Consider the following 21,455-nt stretch of genomic DNA (forward strand, 5'->3'; position numbering starts at 1 on the left):
CATCAATCCAGAAAACTCTTGAATTTTGGAAATGCTATTAAATTTAATTTTCAGAACACATGCTTACCTCTAATATTTTTTTCTTCTGACCTTCATTTACTTTTCCAGCCAAACAGCAATGAGCTAAAGCATTCTGTATTATGTGCTTATTGGATTTTGCACTAGGTTCCTTGTAGAGCTTTGGTCCTGTAGTAAACATTTACAGCAGTTATAGAAAAGTATTTCCAAGACAAACACTACACTATACTTATGACTCTGCAAGTGAAAACTAAGTTCTGGACTTGACACTGCTCATAGACTTTTTTTTTTTAAAGGCAAGTTCTCCCTGGCTGTCCTAGAACTCCCCAAGTAGACTAGGATGTCCTCAAATTCACAGAGATTTGCCTGCCTCTGCTCCACAAAGGTGTGTACCACCATGTCCATGTTTTTAGGGTTACACTCCAGCCACAACATGGTTTAATTCATACAGGGACACATTTGGGGGATGTTCTCACAGCTTTTTAATGTCCCATGAAGGCAGAGTTGGCAGTAAGATACTGCTTGGTTACACCGTCTCCCTAAACTTTCCAGTCTGGCTAGATTACTTACTGATGAACTTAAAGTATAAAGGGTCCAAGAGTAATTTTTAGTTTAGTTTAGTGTTCTTGAGACAGTGTTTCACTCTATAAGGCCAGGCTGGCTTAAGAAATAACTGTGCAGTCCAGGCAGGCCTGAAACTCATGGCCACCCTCTTCCCTCAGCCCCAAAGTGCTGGGGTTACAAGTATAAGCCACCATACTTGGCTTTAGCTTGTAAGAAGGCAAGAAAAGGTGGTCTCTGGAGATAGCTCAGTCTGTCAGTGCTTTTCTTGCACACTCAAGGATATGAGTTCAACCCCCAGAACCCACATTATATATATTAAAAAAAAAGTGCTGGTGAGGTAAAGACAGGCAAATGAAACTGTTTCAAAACACACAGCTGGGTGTGGTGGCATATGCCTTTAATCTCAGTATTCAGGAAACAGAGATAGGTAGATATCTGAGTTCAAGGCCACCCAGAGGTACATAATGAGAGCCTGTTTAAAAATCCAAAAGCACCACCACCACCACCACCACACACAGGTTGTCTTCTGGCTCTGCATGTGCACACAAAAGCAAAGAAAAACCTTTTTTTTTTTTCCAGGTTGTTAAGATTACCTAACTTTACAGACAGAGGCAGAGGGAGTAACAGGGAAATGCTGTCCACTCTCACAGTGAAGGCTGTCACACTGGACTGGAGAGATAACTCAGTGTCAGGAACACTGGCTGCTTGCTCTTCCAGAGTGCCTGGGCTTGATTCCTAGCACCTACACAGTGGCTCACAACCATCTCTAACTCTAGCCCCAGAGGATCTGATGTCTTCCTGATGTAGACACCAGGTATGCAAGTGGGGAAAACAGATATACATGCAGGCAAAACACTCATACACATGAAATTATAAAAAACAAAACAAAACAAAACAAAAAAAGGCTGTCAGATTGACCATAGGAGGTTGTACCAAAAGCAACAGAATAAAGAGGGGTAGAGGGCCAGAAGTAAAACACACACAGCGGTTCTCGGCTACTTAGGGTATGGTGAGGCTTCTGAGTCTGCAAAACTACAAGTGCAAGGGGGCCATCTCCTCCTCCTGCTCTTCCACACACGCCATGTCCTCCAATTGTCCCACGTTACCTCTCAACATGTTGCCACTGTTTCCTCACTCTCTACTGCTTCATGTCTTTAGATAAATTCTCACTTTCCAGTCATTGATTTTATTCAATCATGCCCACCCACAAAGGGGCTGGAAGAGGACCTGGAGGGAGCAGGTTAGGCCTGAGGACAGACACCCTCCTAGATCTGATGGGTCAAGGTTCCTTTGAGATTGTTATTATCATTATTATTTTGATGGTAGCATGGATTAAACTTGGGCCCTCACGGAAGCCAGGCAAACGCTTCCCCAGGAAGCCATATCCCAGCCTTTACTTTTTATTTTCAGACAGAGTCTCACTAAGATACCCAGGCTGGCCGTACCTGAAGCCTTAGGAACAATATTTTTGTTGATAAAACTTCTCTAAGGTTTCTTTGAGCCCAAATTACCACACAGAAACGGGCAGTAATACAGGCAACTGCCATAAGTTACATCTTCAGTTTGTTTTAGACAGCCGCCTTCCTCAGCCAGGGCGGTCACCGCCTCCTCCAGCAGGGCTGCAGCAGACACTGTCTTACAGTACAGTGAACCAGTGACGCCTCACTAGGTTAAGTGATCCCAGGGTGCCCACACCAACCTGTGTACTCTGTTCCAGACGCCACCGAAGAAGTGGTGGATGCATTTTCCCAGTCTTTCTCGCCATTCCGACTGCCACAACGACTTGGAGATAAGAAGCCTTCTACAGACTCTGACCTGAACAGTGAATAACTTACATTTTATGTCTAAGAATAAAAGGTTTGGATTCCTGAGGACATACGTGACGTATCAACCCAACTGACCTAGAGCTTTACAAATAAGGTAGTGCTAATCCTGTGTCTTCTTTCTGGCTACAGCAGCACATTATAATATTGAAATAAATATTTTCCATCTGAAAATTGGCAACTAGCACAATAGAATGGTAAGACAATGACAAGTCTAAGACTCTGAAGGGAGCCTGAGAAGCACTCTTTTTTGATGTGGATCTTTTAATTCAAGGTGACAATGATCTATTTAGTCTATATGCTAGAGAAATAGTACAAGAGACCTTATATTTGTGTGTGAGATACAAATACTCCAAAATGTTACATTCAAATAAGCAAGCGCTTTGGGATTATTCTAATATCATTGTCTTCAATGGGAAGACATATTTAATTTTTCTCTATTATTTAATCATAGTCATATTAGCAACTATTTGTATATAACTGCTATTAGTGTTTATAGCTTATAAAGCGCTAATGCTAATAATTCAAATTCTGAAGAGTGCTGAAAAAGATTTATTATAATTTCATTATATATAATTTATCATATCTTATAACCATTTTATTTACATATGTGATTATATATATATACTTGGTGTATGTGCGTGTGTGGATGGCACGTGCATATGCCCTGCCACGCAGGTTTAAGGACAGCTTGTTGCAGTCAGCCTCTCCTCCCGCCATGTGGGTCTCCGGGACTGAACTCAGGTCGTCAGGTGCAACAGCAATGCCTTTAGTGCCTTTGCCCACTGGGCCATCTCAGGGTCCCCATCTCATACCATTTTAACAGAAAGTCTTAAATCAGCAAAACTAAACATTTGTGATAGTTCATTCTATATAAAATATAAATAACTCTAAGTAATTTTTATTTAAATTTTTATATAATTGCAAGTACCACATTCTCTTCTGTAAAAACATTCAAAAGTTCTGGGCTTACCTTGGTGTCCTCTTGCCTGAGTGAATACTCTCGTTATCACCTGTGTTCAGCGATGCCAAAGAGAGGCTAGAGACTGAAAAAACACGGTAAATTCGTGATCCTGAACAAAAACAAAATTGGAAATGTAAAAGGAGAAACTAGAAAAGTCTGTTCATTAGATAACACCAGCAATAATTGGACTTTTGTCATTTCTTTTCTTTTTTCTTTACTCTGAATCTAGGCACATAATATGCCGCACGCATATATTTATAGTTGAAACTAAGAATCAAGTTTTAGGCAACAATAAAACCATCTGACCTGGTCTTTTCAAGAAAAAAAACAAAAAACAAACAAACAAAAAAACCCATACATTTTGTAAAATTAACTTACAAATTTCTTGCAATGTTTTTTAGTTTTGATTTTTTTTACATGAATTTTGGCCTTCATGGATATATGTGTACTGCTTGTATGCCTGGTGCCCATGGAGGCTAGAAAAGGGTATTGGATCACCTGGAACTGGAATTATGGATGGCTATGAACCATTATGTATGCAGGTGCTGGAAACTGAATCCTAGTCCACAGCTATCTTGCTGGTCCAAGCCACCTCTTCAGCACATCAGCCAATATTATATATCAAAGAGTTTCACCAAACCAGGCTCATTCCTATAGCCCCGGAATTTGGAATACTGAAGCGGAATTGCTGATTGGAGAAAGGCTTGGCAAGAAAAGCAAGCACACAAACAAAGCTTCACTGCTCAGCAACTGTCACGTTAAGGTCATTTCCCCCAGATCAGAAGTAACTACATGAGTTCTTATTTAGTTCTGAGGTAACGGGGATAGACTCTAGAGCCTCAGGGATATTAGGCAAGGTCTCTACTTTTATTTTCAGTTCTAACTGCAGGAATCTCCAAAAATTTCCACTTTAAATAAAATGGCTTAAAATTATGCACATTGAGATTATTTTCTCAACTCCAAGGAATTATAATTTTGGATTTTTGACTATTTTTATCCTAAAGGGAGGACTTTTGAAATCCTGACCTGATGCTCTTTATCCTCCAAGATAACAATGGCTAAGGCCATAGTCAATGGCAGAGTCATGCACCTCATGTGCAAAGTCCTGAATTCAATCCTACACTACTGCCTCCAGAACAATAAAGACAAAAAATACAGATATGCTTTTCACACCTTTCATGCAAACAAAATTTATCCTAACTTTATAAGTTTTAAACAGCAGTGAATGCATTATGTAGTGTGACTGGTACAGGGCTTGCCTATCAAGCCCACGGCCCCGAATTCCAGCCCCAGCCCTGCATTAGGAAGAGGGATGGCAAAGCATGCCTGTAATTCCAGCGCTTAGGAGGCAGAGGTAGAGGATCCACAATTCAAGAGTATCCTGGAGAGTTTGAGGTTAGCCTAAGCTATAGGAGACCTTATCTAAAGGTAGGCGTGGGGCGGGTGGGGTTAATATAACTGATAATTCAAGGACTTCACATCTGTGGACAGAGTTTTCTAATAAGTTAGTGTTTAAACCGCATTTTAGCATTCACATTTGATCTACTGGATATATGCATGCACACATAATGCACCAAGATTAAATACAAATTTCCTTTGCTTACTTTGGTTTTCCAAGACCATGCATTACCTCAAATTGTGTATCCAATTTAGTGTTACCAAAGCATTGTCAAGTTAGTACAACAAACCAAGCTGGTGTTTATGAACAGACCTCTGTAAATAACTGGTGTTACCTGGAGGGCCTTTGACTGGTGTTTTGGGGGATTCAATATGATCTCTGTGAATCGATTTTGGCCGCTGTTTTTTCTGCTTTGTCACCTGAGGACGAGGCTTGATTACCGTATCCATGTCTTCCATTAGCTTCAGCTGTTTCCGCCTCATGTACTCCTGCCTAATGAACTCCCTGCGTGCTCGCTCATCTTCTTTCTTCTGACGCTCTTCTTCAGTTTTACGTCTAAGAAAACAAATGGCTGAACTGATTATTTTGTACACCAAGTACAAAATATGACACTGCATATTTGATTGGAGGATAAGAAAACTTTATTTCAGAACTTTGGGGAAATAACATAATTGGCTTGAAATGTACTTGAGAAAATTTAAAATTTTGGTCATCTCTTTCTCCGTGTGTGCTTTTTTTCAGTGAAGTTATTTAAAATTAATGAGTTTGAAACATTAATACCAAGTTTCATAGTTAATATTCCTGGAGAACTTTACTCTGACAAACAAAATGAATACTTCGAACTTCTAAATCCACCCAAAGTCAACAACGGTCCAGTTGCTTTATACTCTGCACAACATATGTGAAGTTACGTTAATGTGTTATATCAGGATGAGGTGCGAACAGTAACATGTTGGTGTGACACCACCCCTTAAGCACACTTGCAGCTCTCTCTACAGAGGCCCCGTGTATGAACACCAAGACTCAGAACTGGCGCAGCAGCGTCCTTACCTTGTCTCCTCTTTCTTATGCTCCATTTCTGCCTCTAGCTGCTGCTTCCGAAGCTGCGTTTCTTTCTCTCTTCTTAACCGTTTCTCCAACAAAGCCGCTCGTTTCACTGCCATATCATTTTCTGCCTTTTGATCATCCTAAGAACAAAAAGTAAGCATTTTAGATTCCAGCATTTTTTTTATCATAGCCACACCTTGTAGTTCCTCATATCTGAAAATCTGAATTACAACTCTACCAAATGTGGACATAATTCAGAAAGTGTACGAATTCCTTAAACTTAATGGCCATCAAAAGAGAAAAGAACAAGTGCTTTCTTATTATGCTTTGTGTGTGTATGTGTGCACGCACATGCATGGCACAGTGCATGTGTGGAGGTTGATGGATAACTTGCAGGAGTCAGCAATCTCCTCCACCGTGTGGGTCCCAAGGACTGAACTCAGGTCATCAGGTTTGGTGTTAGAGCCTTTAACTGATGAGCCATCTCATGGCCTGAAAACAACTATTTACAAAAATTACATTTATGACCACAAATTCATGCCATGGCACACGTATGGAAGTCATAGGACAACCTGCAAAAGCTGGTTTTCTTCCTCCACAATGTTGGTCCCAGGGATCAAACTCAGACTGTCAGACTAGACAGAAGGTGCTCTTCCCATTGAATCATCTCACTGTCCCCCAAAGAACTTGTTTTCATCCTAATAAATAACCTAGAGTAGGAGAGTCTGGCCCTATTTTAAAAATCACATCTAAATTATAATGAAAAATCAGATAAAAAGCACTCCAAAACTTGCCCAAATATCATGTCACATAAATGGCACTATTGTTGCATGGCTTGTCTCTAGGTCAGTTTTTGTTTTTTCAGCTCAGACAATGACAGTGTGTCTGGAAGGTTCACTTGAAAGAAGGGAGGGGTATGATTCCTTTTCTGAAGTTCTGTCACGATCAGTGAACCTCCCGGACTGAATGACCCATGAGGGCAGTGTCATTTCTCAGAAGCCTCTTCAGTGCCAAGCTTTACAATTCAAGCAGGAAGCAAGTTGCATTACTGGTTCACTGTTTTCATGATTCCGTGAGGCTACCTAGTCTTAAGTGGCTAATACACTGGCATCACCAACGGGATATTACAGGTACTGAATCACACAGGGAAGAGGGACTTCTGCCTCTTGCTTTGCCTGGGAACCCAGAGAAAAGATTTCATGGTAAACGGAAAAAGACAGAAGACACATTGAATCCATCAGCTCAAATATGCATTTCTGTATCTAACAAACCAACTCACTACACTATGCTCTGGGTAAAACTCTGGATTATAAGTGCAGCATCAATCTACTCAGGACACAGAGACACAGGTGGAGATAGTTAACCAATCAAGGAAACATGAAAAGTCTCAGAGGAAACAGTGAAATAGTCTAGAAGCCACGAGAAAGAGTCTAGACAAGCAGGTCTGAGTTATTCTGTCCAAGTCCCTGAGCTGTACCAAGGTCTGAACTTTATAAACACTTCCCCAGAATGCCAGAGGACACAGGCACTCTTCAGCGCTACATTTAAATAGAAACAAGGAGTCTCCAGTGCATCAGGCTCTTGGAGACATAACACGAAGAACAGAATGGCATGAGTAGAAGTTAGAGGCCCATATAAGAAATTATACCCAAGTCCCAGATGACCTCTGGGCGGAAATAAAGGCATGGATGGATGGCCAGTTTACACTGAAGACGTGTCTGTCTCCATCTTTCTCTTTGGGCAAGAAAAAAAAGGGTAGCAAAGGTCTGTAAACCCACACATAAAATTTTGCTACGTGTTAATAGTAGCAGTCTATTTTTAAAAAGGTGGTTATACGTGATTAACAGACAAAACATGACTTATACCCAAGTTTCTTAATGCTGAGAGAGACCTAAGGGCCAAGCACCCTAAGTTAAAATTTAAAATAAATCACAGCATTAAATGGTAAACATCACTGCCTCAACAGTCTCAGTTTGCTTATTTTTTCCTACTTCTGTTGTACTCTTCCCCAAATTGTGGCTGCTGGGGGCATGTTCCCAAATACATCTACCCTGTGCCGCTTTATGGCCAGAGACAACAGTTGCTGAATTAAAGGAAAGAAATATGAACAGCACATGTTTCTTCCATGTGGTGACTTAGAAAAATATAAAGATGAAAAAACTGGATAATCGAGTAGAAAAAAACTTCAGTATTACTAAAATTTTATTTATAAATTCTAAGATCTTCACTATCAAGAAATACTGTCTAGGTTCTGTCATTTATTTGGCCGAAGTACTGTTTAACAGTTATAATTTTTTTATTAATTATTTATTTATTTATCATATAAGTGTGCTCTATCTGTAGATCATTTGCATGACAGAAGAGGGCATCAGATTCCAGTATAGATGGTTGTGAGCCACCATGTGGATGCTGGGAATTGAACTCAGGACCTCTGGAAGAACAGACAGTGCTCTTAACCTCTGAGCCATCTCTCCAGCCCAACAGTTATAATTTAACAGCAAAAATAATATTAAGATTTATATTCCAAGTCTGCAAAGATACAGGATTAGAGACCACCTGTTTTAGTGCCTTAACAACAGACCTGAAACATCTATTTCTGGTTACAGAAAAACTGTGATGCAGAGTATAAGCAGGTAACACCACAGTCAACAGAGCGTGTACACATCTTTCTTTAAACTGTCTTTAACGGAGTTTTCAGGAGTGGACAGCAAAGCCAGTGGCAAAGCTCTGCTCAGTAGGCAAAGCTTTAGCTTTGGTTCCCAGAAGTGAAGAAAAAAGGGAAACTCTATCTCAATGATAAAATCAAACAACAAAATGAAATAAAATGTTTCACTTTTTAAGATTCTATCTGATAAGTTTTTAAAACTAAAAAAAAAAAAAAAAAAAAAATTCAGGATGATCAATAAATGCTAAAACCAATACAGTATGAGTGTTTTTACCAATTGAGAATAGCTGAATTCTTAAAAGTGAGACCGGGAAGTAGGGAAGGGTATAGGTTAAATACATGCACCCTATGACTGTGATGTAGGGCCGAAGCTTGCAGGAACCACAGTGTGCCTGAGTTACTTTTCTAATCCAAGGTAGGGCTTGCCTAGACACATTTCAGGAATAATGGCTGACTTGTAACCACAGAGACTCTTCCTGAAGAAGTAAACGCATCAACTGAGAAAACATACAGGCACCTATGCTGAGAGGATGCGCAAAACATGTGGATTAGTATTACCTTAAAAAAGAATCCACAGCATACTTTCTGGTCATCATCAAATTGTTCTTTATCACTCTCTCCATCATATTTTTCAACAGATACATCAGCCTTTTCAGGGGGTTTCAAATCTGACAGAGAAACTTCAATCAGATTGACATTTTTAGGAGCAGTGGGTGGGAAGATGGGTTTAGGAGGTGGATCTGTGGGTTGACTCAACTGGTCCTCATTTGGAGTCACACACACAGTCTCTGTGATGGGCTGTGATAAGACTTCAGAAACTGTTGACTCAAGAGGTTTAATTTCTTTTTCCCCAGGATGATGGTCATAAGATTCTGAAGTCCCTTTGCACTCTGATGATACCTTCTTAATCTCCTCTTTTGGTTTGGGCTCTTTCTGAGGTTCTCCATCATCACCAAAACATACGAATGACCGAGTCTGAATGGGAACCTGACTTGGGGAAAACCTCCTTAATCTAGGAAGACTATCCACAGACCGAGGAGGTGTCAAGGTGCGATTCAAAGGAGTTATTTTTAATTCGTTTGGCCTTGGAGTCCTTTGATTTTTAGCAGAAAACGATGCGCTCTTCCTGGTAGAAGACTGTGGAGACGGATGGGTAGGACGGGGGGAGTCGGATGAGAACGGTGCAGCGGCTGATGACAGGCCTGCCTGTCTAGGTTTAAAATCGCGAATCTGCTTTTGCGGAGAGGGTTGGGGAGGGGAAATCACCCAAGACTGCTGCTCTCTCATCTGCATTAACATCTCCTGCTGAAGGGATAAGCGCTGCATTTCTTGCTGTAGAAAATGCAGGGATGAATTTAGCTTTTCAATGGACTTTGTATACTCTAAGATTTCTCCTTCATTTAGCGTCTCTTCTGAAGGGCTTGCCAGGTTCCACTGCTTCTCAGGATCAACGGGCGTAGTTGGAGACTTCAGCCACTTGCCCTGAGGAGTCTCCATGCTTTCTTTTATGTCTGCTAGAGACTTGCTCCTTTGTCCCTCCATTTTTTGTGATTCCTTTTCTTTTACCCGGTCAGTATATACTTTCTCATCTTCTGCACCTGCTGCTTCCTCTCGAAGAGGGGAAATCCCATCCCCTTTCTTTTTCACTACAGTTAGGAATGCTGTCCTTCCCATTTTCTGCCTTTGTTTAGTAAAAGCGGCTTCCATTTTCTTTTTCTGGGCTTCTATAGCACGCCTCTTTTCTTCTAGTCTCATCCTAAGGTGCACCATTTCAGAAGCCAGCAGCTGTGTAGTGTCCCGCCCTTGGGCAATGCCTGCTTCTTCTGGAATTTGAGCCCAAGAAACCACATGAGGAATATTAAGTTCTGAGCCTTCCGGTGTAGTTTTTTGAGAACTGCTTCCACTACTTTTCCCATCAGTGTGATTTAGCTTCCTGAACTTCTGCTCAGCAAAGCTGGTCATTTTCACCCCGGAGCTGGAGGAGGCGCTGCTCCCCGGCTGAGACTTGGTGCTGATGGTACTTGGGCAAGGGCTCAGGGCTTCTCTGGGGTTGCTGGCTCTTATATCATAGTCCTGCAGAAATTTAGATGCATCATCCATTTCAGAGTCTAAGCTAACAGTATAATCTCTCAAGGAAGAGTCTTCGTCCATTGTTTCAGGAATGTCTTCTGAAGGAACATGAATTCCAGTGTCAACTTCTGTGGTGTCTGTAATGGGACTCAACGCACCTTTTGTATCAGTTACATTATCAGGACTAGACTGATTTAACTTGATATTTGAATTCAGGATACTCAGATCCTGATTATGAAGAAAGAAGCCATTAGCAATCTGGTCTGGACGAGGTGTGTGAGGAGATTTTTCAGTATCGTGGATTATTTGTAATGCTTCTTCAATGCTTGGTGTTTCAATCTGATTGCCAAAGTCATCCAGAAGCACTCTGTTTTGTAAAGCCCCATTTGGAAGTTTGTAGTGAGTGTTCTCATTAGAATTTAGTTTGTTTGTGTTATGAGGCCTGTAAGATTTGAGGTCAGCATGAGGGTCTACATGAAGTTCTTCTTCAATGCTTTCCTCCTCTTCTCCGTTCACTGGCTTGAAGGACAGATTTTTCCTAATGTGTTTAGATGCACGACTGTTGCTGAGAGTAAGCCCTTCATTACTAACAGAGCGGATGATTCCTCGGCTCGGAGTGGAACTCTGTGCATTGTCTTCTTTATCAAAAGAAATATCAAATGAAACGCCATGCACTGATGTTCTACAAGAGATGTGAAGACAAAACATTTGAGAAATTGCAGAAAATAAATGACTTTAAAAATACCATTGAACAATCGTTTCAAAGTATATGCCCTTCCTCCATTTTTCACAATCTCACTAACCTCAAGGTAAGATGGGGCTATTTTATCACTTATTTAGCCTCTCTGACCTTTATCATACCCCTATGCTGGCCTTTTCAAAGTTAGGTCCTAATTAAAATTTTGATTTGACAACTTGCCTAACTATAACAACAAAAAAAGCAGAGTGAAATGAAGCTGGCAGTTTCTGGTAACGTGACTGTACTAAGAATAACTTGGTGTACCTTTTCTCTTTAGGCCATGTTCCTATGAAGCCATCCACGTAAGACATAGATGAAGACCTTCTAATTCCTCCTTCAAATGCAAACAAAGAAAACTCATTAAAACCACACATTTGAGAGTTCATTCACAGCTCTGAAAGGTAGCTCAGCAGCAACAGCACAAACAAAGAATCTCTTATTAAAGTTTGGGGAAGGGCATGTGAGTGTGTGGGTTACAGCTAACACCTGACTAGCATGAGAGGCTCTGGGCTTAAGCCCCAGTAAGCTACCTTCCTGACAAAGCCAAGTAGATGCATTCAAAGAATCTTATTTTATTAACAAATACACACACATATTAGGTGTAGTGGCACATGGCAGTAATACTAGCACTTGGAAGGTTGGGGCAGAAAGGTTAGTAGTTCAAGACTAGTTTAGGTAACACAAAGAGACCTCAAGGAAAATAGAAACAGGGCATGGTGGCACAGCTCTGTTAACTGGACCTCACAAATCAAGGCAGAAATGTCTAAATTCATGGTCATTTCCACAACATAAGGAGTTTGAGGCCAGTCTGGGCTATGTGAGACCTTGTCTCCAAAACAAAACAAAACCAAGCAGAGGGACTAGGGTTACAGCTCACAGGTACACAAAAAAGGGGAAAAAAGCAGGCATGGAGCTTTCAGATGACCACCATGAAAATAACAGACACTTTTCAAACAAAGACTAGATATCTACATTTACTCTCACTGATTCCCCTGCTAGCTTACTTAGCACGGCGTTCTCCTCAATAGGCTTTACAGGCGCATTACCTGAGGCTGGAGAATGAGCTTGGGGACGTGCACATCTACAAGGCAAATGATGAGACTATGAATATAGCTCCTTACCAATGCACCACATAATATAACAATATAATATAATATAATATAATATAATATAATATAATGAAATAATCTTTCTCTCTTACACCCCCACATATCTTTGTATAAAAAAGGAGAAAAATTTAAAAAGTAAATAAAGTCATTAATCTGAATCACTTGGGGGAAATCTAAATCTCTAAAAACTTCTGTACAATAAAATCCCACAGAAGACCCTAAGGAGCCTTTCAATATGGCTGTATCTGTAGACCTTAAGCACCGATGACGGTGAACCTGGACAGACCTGGAAGTCCTCATAAACACAGAAGGCTTTCCTGCTGTGACCTAAGTGCCCTATTTTACTTAATACAAGGGAACTGACAAGTTTTCTTCTCAAGTGATAACTGGCCAGATCAAGATCTTTGGTCCTCCTTTTAATAAAAGTTAAGCTACCATGTTACGCAGATATCAAGTGAAGTTATATACCCTTCTCCCTAGCTGATGGAAATCTGGGTAAGACGGGGTCGTTTCCACACCTCACTCCAACCACACTGTCAGCTCATACAAACTGAGACTCTGGACACGCCAGCCACAGACTCCAGGTCACCATCAATGCTCTGCTTTTACTCCTTAATGAAAGCTTAATCAAGAGCTTTTTCTAGATTGCAATAATACTGAAGAATTGCCTCTGTCCACACCAAATACTAGCCTGGGGCTCTCAATCTTTCTCCTCAGTGTGCATAGCTTGTTCTCTCAGTTTATCTGTACTCACTTGTTAGTCCTGTCAAAAAACACATGGTTCCCAAGCCTGCCTGTGATAGCCCTCCTTCTGGAATACATTCCATAGCCTAGACTCGTTCTTAGTTCTATAGAACGGGTAATCCTGAATACTAGTGAAGCAGTTACTAAAATGTGTTCATTCTTTTTTTTCCTCCCCAAATGGCTAGCCCTGATGTAAAAACTGGTTAACTGTCTCATTTTCAAACTTGAACAGAGTTGATTATGTGATACTCTAGTCAGCAAGGAGCTAAGTGGGTAGGGGTGCTGCTGGACCTGCCTTTTGCTGTGGCTGCCTTCTTTCTATTCATAAGACCTTTAGTGTAGGTATGGTAGCATCTGTAGATGTGACATTATTCCCAGGGCGAGGAAAAATGAATCAAATCCTTCCTCAAAAGTTCTATGAAGGATCATGTGGAGGACCTAGGAGCCTAGGATGACACTAGACAGTAACTCTTCAAGGAAAGAATTTAGAATCTACCTGGTTATTAGGGTTCTCCTAGAAAAGAGAGAGAAAGCAGCCACCGGGTTATCTACAATAAGAGGATGAGTCTCCATAGAACCTAAGCTGTATTTCTCCTGGGCCAGAGACAATGGGGGACTGTTCATTCAGGGTCCTTATCCTAGTCATGACTGAATCATCTACTCTTAAAGCTTCACTGTTTACTTCTGAATAGAAGGTAGGCAAAGTATAGGAATGATGATCCAGAATACTGAGCATTTTCTACATTTTCAAGGGAAGAAATTTAGTCAGCCAAGAAAGCACCAAGGAAATTATATTTAGAAAGTTTCCCATATAAAAAAAAATAAACAGGTGTTCCCAGATTAGCTACACACACACACACACACACACACCCTCTTCCTTTTCTTAGGTGCTGGAGGTCAGACTCAGGAGCTTGCACATGCTAAGCAAGCATTCTGTAACTGAGCAATATCCCAGCATTGGTAGTACTTCATAACTTAATCCTTCTGCACTAAACTGCAAGACTAGTTCAGAAGATAAAACTTAATGAAATAGCAAAAAGATTCACAGTAGTAAACTGGAGGCTAAGGGGAGAAAACCTTACATTACAGACACCAGAAAGCCCATGAAGGCAGGAAACATAGAGGAAATAGGAAGTTCAGTCAAACCCTGGGTTTCATGTTCATGAACGCATACTTGACAAAAACTTTTCACATGTGAGTTGAGTGACAGCTTCAGAGCAAGTTTTTATTTTTATATAATTAGGCCACAAATTAATGCACACAGTACTTGGAAATTTTTGGTAATGACTTTTTAAAGTAAATTTTAATAGATCTCCCTGATTTTCTGAAAATCAAGAAAAAATAGTAACTTTAAACAAAAGAATAAGACTGGAGCATCTAAAGTCAATATAAATTTCAAATTGTAATAAGTCCAAATGAAAAGCTAAGGCTGGATGTGGTGGCGCACACCATTAACCTCAGCACAAAGGAGGCAGGGGCAGTGTACCTCTGTGAGTTACAGTCATCCTGGTCCAGCCAGAGCTACATAGTGAGATCCTGTCAAAAACAAACAACAAAAACCACAGGAAAAGAAAGAAAGGAAGGCAGGCAGGCAACATATAGATTCTGCTTAAAGTTTTCTTAAACTGAACTGCTGGATGTGGCAATGCATGCCTTTAATCCCAGCACTTGGAGGCGGAGGCAGAAGGGTCCCAGAGTTCAAGACTGGTATGGTCTATGCAGTTCCAGGACGGCCAGAGCTACACAGAGAAACCTGTCCTGAAAAACCAACCAAACAAACAAACAAAGAAACAACCAAACAAGTAAATATTTTAAGCTAGCAAATGACTTTAACATATAGTTGGAACAGTAGTCAGGATTACCCTGGTATTAATTAGATTACTCTTACTTTACTTTCAATTCAGCTCTTGATGTTAAGGACCAAAGTATTCAACAAAGACTCAATATTTTATTTATTTAATTGCTACCTCTCAATAACTAGGTAACTAGAAAACAAAACAGTGGTGTGGTGAGGTGATCTGGACGGAAAAGAAAAGGGGGCTCCCACTGACCAAGGCATTTGAGTGCTTGGGCCCCAGCTGCGGTTCAGGGAGGCTATAAAACTTTCAGGAGGGCAGTCCTGCTGGAGAAGTGTCACTGTGGTGGGCTTTGAGGACTGGAAGCCTTTCCTCACTTCAGTTCACTCTCTGCTTTTGTGTTTGCAGCTGAAGATGAGAGCTCTAAGCTTCCTACTCTGGCTGCTGCCACCAAGCCTCCCCCACTCTGGACTCTTCTAGACCTATAACCCAAAATAAATTCTTTCTCCCTTAAATTGCTTTTGGTGTTTTATCACAGCAATAAAAGTAACTAATATAAGTGGGGAAAACCTGTTTCAAAGAATTTTTTTTTTTTTTTAAATAATAGGAAATTTAAAAATCCAGCGCAAGACAGCTCAGCAGGTAAAGGTACCTGTGGTCCAGCCTGGTGATCTGAGTTTGCTCCCAGGAACACATAAAACTGGAGAGAGCTGACACCCACAAACTGCCATCTGACCTTCATTCACATGTGCTTACACACATAAGTAAATGTGGTTAAAAATGTGAAAATCCAGATATACTTTTAAAAGTTCCCTGAGGCCAAAGAATCATCTCTTAGATATTTTTCAATATTAATAATTCAATATTCAATATTACGTAATTTCCAATTACAGGAGTAATGCAGTGAAAGTTTAATTTTAGGTTTCTTATTTGGAACTTAGAAAATTATCTCCCACTTCTCAGAGTTGGTTCATTAAAAACCTATTTATGAAACATTCATTTCAGTATAAATTTCGATCACATTTAAATTAAAATAGGCCTTATTAAAGAATAAGCTAATTTTAACTTAATCTACAAATCTAGCTGCAAAATTTAAAAACCCCTTTTAATGCAAATATATTATTTGATTTCATTAGTAAATCACATGGAAATAGTGAATTCATTGTGGGATCTACCTTGAGGTGAAGTCTGAACTAGATGAACTATCCAAGATGTTTCTTTTGGCAGCATTCAAGACAGGAACTGATGGCACATCTTTCGCAGGCTCAGCTGGAATGAAAGATAAAATTTCAAATTTGTATGTTCAATTTATTTCTAACATTATTTCAGACATTCTAAGCCTTAAGCACTCACTTAAATTTTACTTTCTCTTCCCTTATTAGTTATAGACTAATCATGGTTTTCATTCTCTTTCTTTTCTTTGTTTCTCTTTGCGTTGTTTCTTCCTTTCTTTGTTTCTTTCTTTGCTTCTCTCTTTTCTTCCTCCTTCCCTTTCTGTGCTGGGGATCAAGCCTAGGACCCCAGAACTACCCCAGCTGGCTTTTAAATAACTCTTTCTAATATAAACGTACCCTCAAATAATTTCCAAAAGATCAAAAGAATTTATTGTTATAATCTGACTTTTAAAATTTTATTTAAGGTTAATGAGGGAAGGTACCTAATCATTGAATACAGGTATTCAAAGCAAGGACAAGCCTGAGTGCTTAATATCGTGAACGTTTTCATAGAGTTTTAGAGACACAAGGTCAGTTTCGGTTTGCTTTTTATGACATAGCTGGTAATTTGGTAGTTAACTAAAAATGGAATTTCACTGGAAAACCCTCATTGTAACTAGCTTACATACTTGTAAGTAATTCTGGGGAGGTGGACATCTTAGTTTTGACTGATATTTAATGCAATGTTAATGATGTTTAATATTACTGTTGAGAGGTGGGTTTCACATATGAAATCATAAAAAACAATGCAACTGAAATGTCAAATTGCAAAATATTGTATAAATATTGGTTATGATAATTACTAAAGGTAAATAACCTTCATGAATGGCCTTAACTTCTTTCTAGCTACTACTTTTTATCTAACAGGTCACTATTTAGAATAGAATACTTTAAGTGGCTTTGAGGTACCAGGACAGATCAAATACATATTATTTCATATTACACAGAATGTTGCCTCAAGGCAGCACACTTTATAAACTAAGATTATACCCACCAGAATGATATGGCTTTCTTTTGCTATTATACAACCCCTTCATCTTTCTTCCTAATCTTTTTTTTTTTCTTTTCTTTATATCTCTGGGAAGGCAGGGATTACAGTAATTAGAAAAAGAAAATGGTAACAAAGAAAGCTGCTAAGTAGCTGGGAGACAGAATAATCACATTTTGTGCTGGGCAAAATGGTCCCATGATTTTTGCGGGAAGAAAGTTCTAAGCTAGGAAGAAATGCTAAACTTAGAAGCATATATCCTGTAGGAATGTGTTTGATTTTAAAATGAAAGCCAGTTTTACTGTGCTAAACACATTTGCTCTATAAAAAAATTCAGGAGGAATGACTTCATTTATTTATTTATTTATTTATTTATTTATTTATCTATTTGTTTGTTTGTTCATTCATTCATCCATTTATTTATTTTGCTTTCTGGCAGTGATGACGTTTGAGCCCAGAACTATATGCAAGTTTTCTACCACTGAGCCATGTTCCCAGCCCTGGCCAGCAATTCATAGTCCTTTATTCCTAGGGACTTTTACAGCAGACCTCTTCTTTCTTATTACTTTTATCATAATTATATTGTAATAACAAACGCTGCTAGTTTTAAAAATATACATCCAGAAAGTGTTTCATGGTTTAACAAAAGATCAAGTTGTAGGTTAAGGTCAAGTCTTAACTATGAGCGGAATTTGGGTAACAAAATGTAAAAATAAAGAATCTAATAAGAAATGAGAAGTAGATGGCACCCAGTTCACAGTAAAAGTTCCATACCACAAGATATCGAATACAAGGACTATTTTTTCTGGGTGTTTTTTGCAGATAATTCGGTGCCTTAACTATTAAAACATTCAGACTTTTATCAAGGGTGGAACCTAAAATAATAAAAAAACTTCTACCTAAAAGAAAAACCAGATGAGAAGGGCGGTGGTGGCACATACCTTTAACCCCAGCACTGGGAAGGCAGAGCAGGTGGATCTTTGAGTATGAGGGGCCAGCCTGGTCTACAGAGCTAGTTCCAGAATAGTCAGGGTACACAAAGAAACCCTGTCTTGAAAACAAACAAACAAACAACAACAAAAACCCCCAAACCAGATGAAATTTATAAAGTTCCAATTTTTCTACATTAAAAATTACGAAGACTAATTACCTCCTTGTGGACGAACAACACGAGGCTGTACAAATGATGGCTTCACAACTTCAAACCACCAGAATAGTTCTGCCATGAACACCAAATAGTTACTCTATATAAGAGAGTTGAGAAAATTAAAAGAAGCCCTAAATTAGGTAAAGCTAACCATATATGAATAATAAACAGTTATGTTTTATTCTCTCAAATATAGATTTGAATTCTACTCACTCACTATTAAAAATATTCACTATGCTTTATTAAACCAGATGTAAACAGTTTAGTACTTGTAAATACACATATTCAGACTTCTACTTTCTTTTATTCTCCAGAGCGAATCTCCCAGTCATCATGATCTCTAGCTATGTAGAACGCTGAGATTAAAAAAATGTCCTTTCTTCCCAAACAAATAAGTACATGAAGAGTATTTACCATTAAAAAAAGATTTAAGATTTTTTGAAAAGTAAATATATAATTTAAATATTGTATCCATATGTTTAATAATGCTAAATTTAATAGTAATCCATGTGCTAGATAACACCACACTCTATAGATTATTATGACTAAAATAATCTTGAAACATAAACATTGTTTTTTTATAATTTAATGCCTCCTAATTTTGAAAACAGTACGGATAACAATGTTATATTATTTATACTTGAAAACTTGTTTTCACTGTAAATTCCCAGATAATTCTTCTCAAAAGCTTATTTCCGTAGGATTATAATTTGTAACTACATATATACATGCATATATATGATCTTGGTTTTTATTTGTATTTATTTTTTTGAGGCACTCTTGAAACCTGAGCAGGAGGATTTCCCACTGTATTAAAATTAGGCTTATACATTAAAATGTATATGAAGGATAATTTAAATTTTAGATTATTTAATGTATTTCTAAAAATAGCACTATACAAAACCTGTTTTCCTCATTATCACTGGAAATATGGGGGTTTTCTGATGTCATCCCTTCTGCATATCTGCTAATTTTGGACAAGGTACTAACATAAACATACTTCCTTAGAGTTCACTGCCTGGATTTTTTTCATATTTAAGATGGTAACATTCACAAATTCATCTCTGCCATCCTATTGCTCCAGAAGGCAAAAGAAACAAGGATGTCTTCAAGTTGTCTGTTTTCAGCAACTGTTGCTGCCGCTTAGCAAAACAAAGAAGACTGGAAGAAACAGGTGACAAAAGGAAGGTCTCTGACACTTTCCCAAAAACCAGCTCAGTGGACTTGGTAAGTGTGAGACACAAGCCACTGTGCAGGGTGACACAGGGCAGAAGACAGAATTTGTTAGATGTCTACTGTACTTTTCACTATTTGTTTTCATTGTAAATTCCCAGATATTCAAATTCATATACATAAACAGCTATTATTTGAAGTTATGAATTTTGTACTTTTTTTTTAAGTTTCAATCCCTTACACTGTGGCTAAGGCCACAGCCCTGCTTGCCTTCCCATTAGCTTCACATTTCTGATTATATTTATTACTTATCCTTCCTCTCAACTTTCTTCCATTGATGACCTTCTCTCACTAAACCATCATGTTCTATTTCTCCTTACCCCTACGTTCTTACCTTTGGATGAAATTCTTTTAGAACAGACTCACACTAAACCTTCATTTCTTCCCTTTCTATTGCCTGAACCATTCTAGTCTCATGCTAAACTCATCCAGAACACCACTGGTTCAGTTTACCACAGACTTTTCACTTTCCTTGACTTCTCAGAACTATGAGGTTCCTGATCTTTCTCTGCTCTGAAATACTGCTAATATCTACAACCATCCACTACTGTATGAACCCTAAAGGCACTGGCTACACTTACATAGATAATGGCCTACAGAGCATTTGTCTTTGTAAATCTCTTTGTAAGACCAAAACTGAAAGTGATCCTTTCCAGAAAGTGATCTTGTTACTACAGTCTGATCTTACTGGTAGCACAGTACTCCAGAGACCCACAGCCAGACATTAAGCAGCAAGTTAGAGACCTTAGAACACTCAGCCCTAAAGGGGATGTCTCCATCAAATCCCTTCCTCGGGAAACCCACAGAAGAGGTGGTAAGAATGTAAGAACCAGAGGGAATGGAGGATACCAAAATAAGGCCCTCCAAATCAGCACGATCAACACACATATGAACTCACAGAGACAGAGGCAGCATGCACAGGGTCTGTACCAGTCTGCATTGGCTGGGGTCCTAGAGCCCAAAGGAGAAGTGGCATTCCCCATGCCTAATCCAGAAGCTCTATCTTGAATTGATAACTACTTGCAGATGAAAATTTAGTTTCCTCCAGGAGAGTCGCACTGGGGAACAAACTACTCTTAAGGACAGGCTGGATGTCCAGCAGTAGATGGCCAACAGAAAATGAACAAAATGGCATCTCTGGAGGCTCCCTGTCTCATAATGTTATTCAGGGCTTCCTTTTTAAAGTTTTAATTATTTTTAACATCTTTTACCTACAGGTTTTCTCTCTCTCCCTCTCTCTTTGGCTTCCAGGTTAGTGTTTTTATTCTTTTATTTTACTGTCATCCTATAGAAGCCTGTCTGTTTTCTAATGAGAGACAGAAAGGGTGTGGATCCGGATGAAAGAAGAAGTTTGAGGAGGGTGGGGAAGAGCTAGTAGTAGAAGGAGTAGAAGCAGTAATCAGGATGTATTCTGTGAAAAAAAAATCTATTTTTAATAAAAAGAAAAAAGATTGACCATTTAAAAAAAATCTAACCAGCTTCATCAAACATCACATTCTCCAAAGTCTGTCAGCCAATACACCAGACTTCAAGGCCTAGAAAGGCAAAGCTTATGATCTCCATTATACGTTCATTAGACTAAAACAGTTTTCAGAACACAATATTTATTGAAGAAATGTATAAACTGATCCATAACAACAACAACAAAAACTTAAGTCAGCAAAACACCCAAATGTTGACAAAGGAATCTGTGACAATGGTTAATATTCACTGTCACCAAGAGGAGGCTGAGAAATACCTAGGAGTAGAGTTGCATGCATGGTTGAGTCTAGGAGTGCATTTCTGGGGAAGATTGATTAAGCTAGTGGAGAAGAACGATCTAGAACGTTTGTTCAAGAGGCTGGCAGCCCAGAAGGAATAAAAGGAGGAGGAGGAACCAGTTAGCTCAGGCACTCTCTTTGCCTCTTGTTCACCATGAGGAACAGTTTTGCCCTA

At 39.1% G+C, this 21,455-nt stretch overlaps 1 protein-coding gene across 6 annotated transcripts in view; it reads right to left on the bottom strand.

The window, feature by feature from the left end:
- The window catches only part of Camsap2 (calmodulin regulated spectrin associated protein family member 2), a 79,701-nt gene that overhangs the window by 3,236 nt on the left and 55,010 nt on the right, over positions 1-21,455 (bottom strand). For 2 of the 6 annotated variants that reach the window (XM_060364374.1, XM_060364373.1), the window contains 10 exons: positions 18,291-18,384; positions 16,114-16,207; positions 12,336-12,370; positions 11,554-11,623; positions 9,039-11,232; positions 5,819-5,955; positions 5,103-5,323; positions 3,379-3,451; positions 2,282-2,397; positions 68-186 (listed from right to left, as the gene is read on the bottom strand). In XM_060364374.1, the coding sequence (XP_060220357.1) occupies positions 68-186; positions 2,282-2,397; positions 3,379-3,451; positions 5,103-5,323; positions 5,819-5,955; positions 9,039-11,232; positions 11,554-11,623; positions 12,336-12,370; positions 16,114-16,207; positions 18,291-18,384 (3,153 nt within the window). Of the gene's footprint in view, positions 1-67; positions 187-2,281; positions 2,398-3,378; positions 3,479-5,102; positions 5,324-5,818; positions 5,956-9,038; positions 11,233-11,553; positions 11,624-12,293; positions 12,371-16,113; positions 16,208-18,290; positions 18,385-21,455 lie in introns of all 6 variants that reach the window. The other 4 variants (XM_060364371.1, XM_060364369.1, XM_060364372.1 and 1 more) reach the window with 3 other exon arrangements.

The sequence above is a fragment of the Meriones unguiculatus genome, chromosome 11 (assembly GCF_030254825.1).
Source record: "Meriones unguiculatus strain TT.TT164.6M chromosome 11, Bangor_MerUng_6.1, whole genome shotgun sequence".
In the NCBI taxonomy this organism is placed as follows: Eukaryota; Metazoa; Chordata; class Mammalia; order Rodentia; family Muridae; genus Meriones; species Meriones unguiculatus.